General features: G+C 37.4%; 1 protein-coding gene across 1 annotated transcript in view; it reads left to right on the top strand.

Moving 5' to 3' along the window:
• Positions 1-3070, top strand: part of LOC107568882 (attractin-like protein 1) — a gene marked incomplete at its 3' end in the record, with an annotated part of 13302 nt that extends 10232 nt beyond the window's left edge. Inside the window, exon 6 of the mRNA XM_016254878.1 lies at positions 2887-3070. Within this exon, the coding sequence (XP_016110364.1) occupies positions 2887-3070 (184 nt within the window). The remainder of the gene's footprint in view (positions 1-2886) is intronic.
• Positions 3071-3590: the final 520 nt, after the last annotated feature.

The raw sequence follows: 3590 nt of genomic DNA on the forward strand, positions 1-3590 counted from the left end.
TGTTTTGATTCTCATCTGTTCTTGATTTTTTTTAGATTGCGGCATGATGTGTTGCTCTTTAAGCATGCTTCACTTTGTCAGACAGGTTCTATTTAAGAGACAGTAATCAGGTCTGGCAGTAATCAGGCCTGGGTGTGGCTAGGGAAATTTAACTCAGCTTTCTAAAATAATGTGATTAATTTCAGTTCTTTCATGATTTAACAGGAGGGGGCAATTAATTTTTCACATAGAGCCACGTAGGTTTGGACAGCTTTTTTCCCTTAATAAATGAAAACATAATTTAAAAACTGCATTTTGTATTTACTTGCATTATCTTTGTGTAATATTAAAATTAGTTTGATGATCTGAATCTTTTAAGTGTGACAAATGCAAAAAAAACACAAAAAACAGGAAGGGGGCAAAAACCTTTTCACACCACTGTACTTGAATTAATTGAGAGAGAGAGAGAGAGAGAGAGGTGACAGTTGCCTGAGTGAATTAGCCTACCTGCGTCTGTGCGTCTCTCCAGTAGGCTATTTAATCTATTTTATTAATAAAAGTCACGGGGCAGCATTCTCAAGAAGTTTGTGTTCTCCTGAATGTTTGTACACGTGCGCAGCGCGATCTCTGATCTCACAAACCAAAATAATAGACATGATTTTCTCAGGCCACATGTAAAATCATATGAATTATTATCAAGAGTATTAAAATTAATACGTATGGATGACAGTTGATTACAATAATATTTCAGTTTATTTCCATCATTAGTAACAGTTTCCCCTGTGGGACAAATAAAGTTATTATTAGTCGTATATTAATAATAGGCGACTTCATTAACTTTGTTATTTACTATCCCTGTTGTAGTATTATTCAGAAGTAAAAACCAACAATATTTTTTTTTCACCATGTTTCCAAATTCTGTACCCCAGGTCCAAAAGAAATGTAAAGAATGTACAAACTCAAAACAATAAATACTTCTGTGATCTATTTCCATTTGTTATTTTCAAAAGAGAAATACTGTCATGATGTTTACAGAGCAGAGGTCACCTTTTTTTAATTCCAATGGGAGAGATGGACTTTTGTTTGTCTTTTGTTTATTATTATTTTGTGCTGTATTGTTGGTTACTGTGTTATTTATGTTTCAAAAGCCAGCAATAAATAGCACTTTAATATCTAAAGAGTGTTCATGTGATTTTATAAATTAGTAATGTTGGGAAATTAATACATGCATAATAATCGTCATAATTGTAAACTGTGATGATTCCTCAGACAATAATCGTACAAACTAAATCTATAATCATTGCGTCCCTAATTTTGACATAATTTTGTATGTATTTGGCCGTTTACGCGCAATAAAGCCCCGTTCACACTGCCAGCGACAAGGCGACACATATTCATTTTCAATGGAGAGCTGGCGACTTCCAGCGACAGTGACCGTTGGCGACAGAATGTGGGCGTGTCAAGCGATGCGAGTCAAGCAACAAAAGTTAGGAATTGTTTAGCTTTATGCAAATGAACAGCGAATTTCACGAGCGACAACCAATAGGAGTGAAGAATCTGTCAGTGGCGCTCACACGTCACTGTCTCGAGTGCAGGCAAAACAGGACAGTATTTTTATTTATTTTGTGAAAGTCGCTCTATGTGCGTGTGCTTTGGGTGTGAGCTCACAGAAAGCAGTCTCACAGTTTAAAATTGTAAGACTCAAAAGGACGTGCAAATGATACATTCCGTCATCTGTCCCGAGCGACTTTCACGCTGAAATATTTATGGGAATTTCCCGCTTTACAAGCGTGGAAACTGAAACACCCGCCAGTTGTATCAAAAAGCAGCCCAAATTTTATCAACTCGCCGCACACATTTTTTCCCGGTCTGATGTTACCAAAAGAAGCCCAATTGTGAGGGAACCCTCCCAATCTGGCAACACTACCAACAGTAGATACAGGCAACAAAGACAGACAAAAGACAGTGGCAACATGAGGGCTATCTATACACAAGACTAAATGACTAAACAAGGAACACCTGTGAACAATCAAGACAATGACCCAATCACAAAACAGAAATAAGAGCCACATGACCAAATCAACCAATAAGAACAAGACACATGAACAAGACAACCAATAGCAGGATTACATAAGGGCAAGGGAAACACATGACAGGATCCATAACTATGAAAAAGACAAAATAAAAGAAATGAAAACATGAACGTAAACCAAAGCCCAAAACCAACAGTGACGTAATAATAATAATAGTAATAATAATAATAATATATTAATACCACGTCCAGGCATGTGCTATATTACGTTTTTTACTATACTTTTTAATTTGAATTTTAATTGTTATTAAAAAAAAGAAAAGTTTACTATAATATAGTATACAAGTATGGAATCCCATACTTGGAATTTGTGCTCCGCATTTAACCCATCCAAGTGCACACACACACAGGACAGTGGCACCCGCCAAGCAGTTCGGGGTTCAGTGCCTTGCTCAAGGGCCTCACCTCAGTCATGGTATTGAAGGTGGAAGAGAGCGCTGGTCATTCACTCCCACCACCTACAATCCCTGCTGGTACCGAGACTCAAACCCACAACCTATGGGTTTAAAAGTCTGACTCTCTAACCATTAGCCCACAACTGCCCCTTAAACATGCAGATCATTCAGTGCTGTGATATATGTGAAAGTACCATGGTATTATCATCTGTTACTACTGTGTTACCTGCACTGTATATTTTCGGAAGTGTTTACACAGACTTTATGCTAATAACAATATGATTTCAATAAATATATTTTTCTTTCTATCTGTTTCTTGTTTGTTTTTTATAAGAAGTTTGCTTTCTCATGTTACCCTGCATACTGTTAGCATATAATGGACATATGATTTTCCGAGAGTAAAGTCTAACTCTTTGTCAGGCACTTACTCCTGGTCGGTGGCTGAGACGAATGGGGCGCTAGTGCAAGGAGGATATGGCCACAGCAGCGTTTATGACAGCTCCTCACATTCCATATATGTCCACGGAGGATACAAAGCCCTTCCTGCCAACAAATACAGCCTAGTGGATCATTTGTACCGCTATCAGGTCCACACGCACACCTGGTGAGTATCCATACTGTGTACATGTAATACTCTTTTAACTATGAAAAGTTTGTGTGCCCGTGTAACGTTGCGTGACTGTGACTAACCATTTGACTAACCCTTTCAGCCTCTGAATAAGACCTTAGCACATGTGAGCAGGAATCACATCTTTGCTAAGCCGATGAGTGTACTGACCAAGACTTTCCGACATGTGTGAAATATGATAGCATTTACAAATAAGCTAGTAGTGCCACTATAAATGATGCCAGGTTACTGTTGCCAGGCTGAGTTCTTTGGAGGTTTAATCCAAGAGGAATGATTCCAACATGCCAAACAGGTGTTTTATCTTTTTTTTAATAACCCTGCTGCAAAAAATAAGATAATTCAGCCAAAAATGAATCAATCAATGACATTTTTTGTCATCATTTACTCACCATCATATTGACATTCTTCCTTCTGCAGAACACAAAAGAAAATATTTTGATGAATGTTGGTAACTGTAACATTTATTATTATTTATTAGCTCTAAAAAGGGGAATAT

The sequence above is a fragment of the Sinocyclocheilus grahami genome, unplaced genomic scaffold (assembly GCF_001515645.1).
Source record: "Sinocyclocheilus grahami isolate Dianchi unplaced genomic scaffold, SAMN03320097.WGS_v1.1 scaffold1289.1, whole genome shotgun sequence".
NCBI lineage: Eukaryota > Metazoa > Chordata > Actinopteri > Cypriniformes > Cyprinidae > Sinocyclocheilus > Sinocyclocheilus grahami.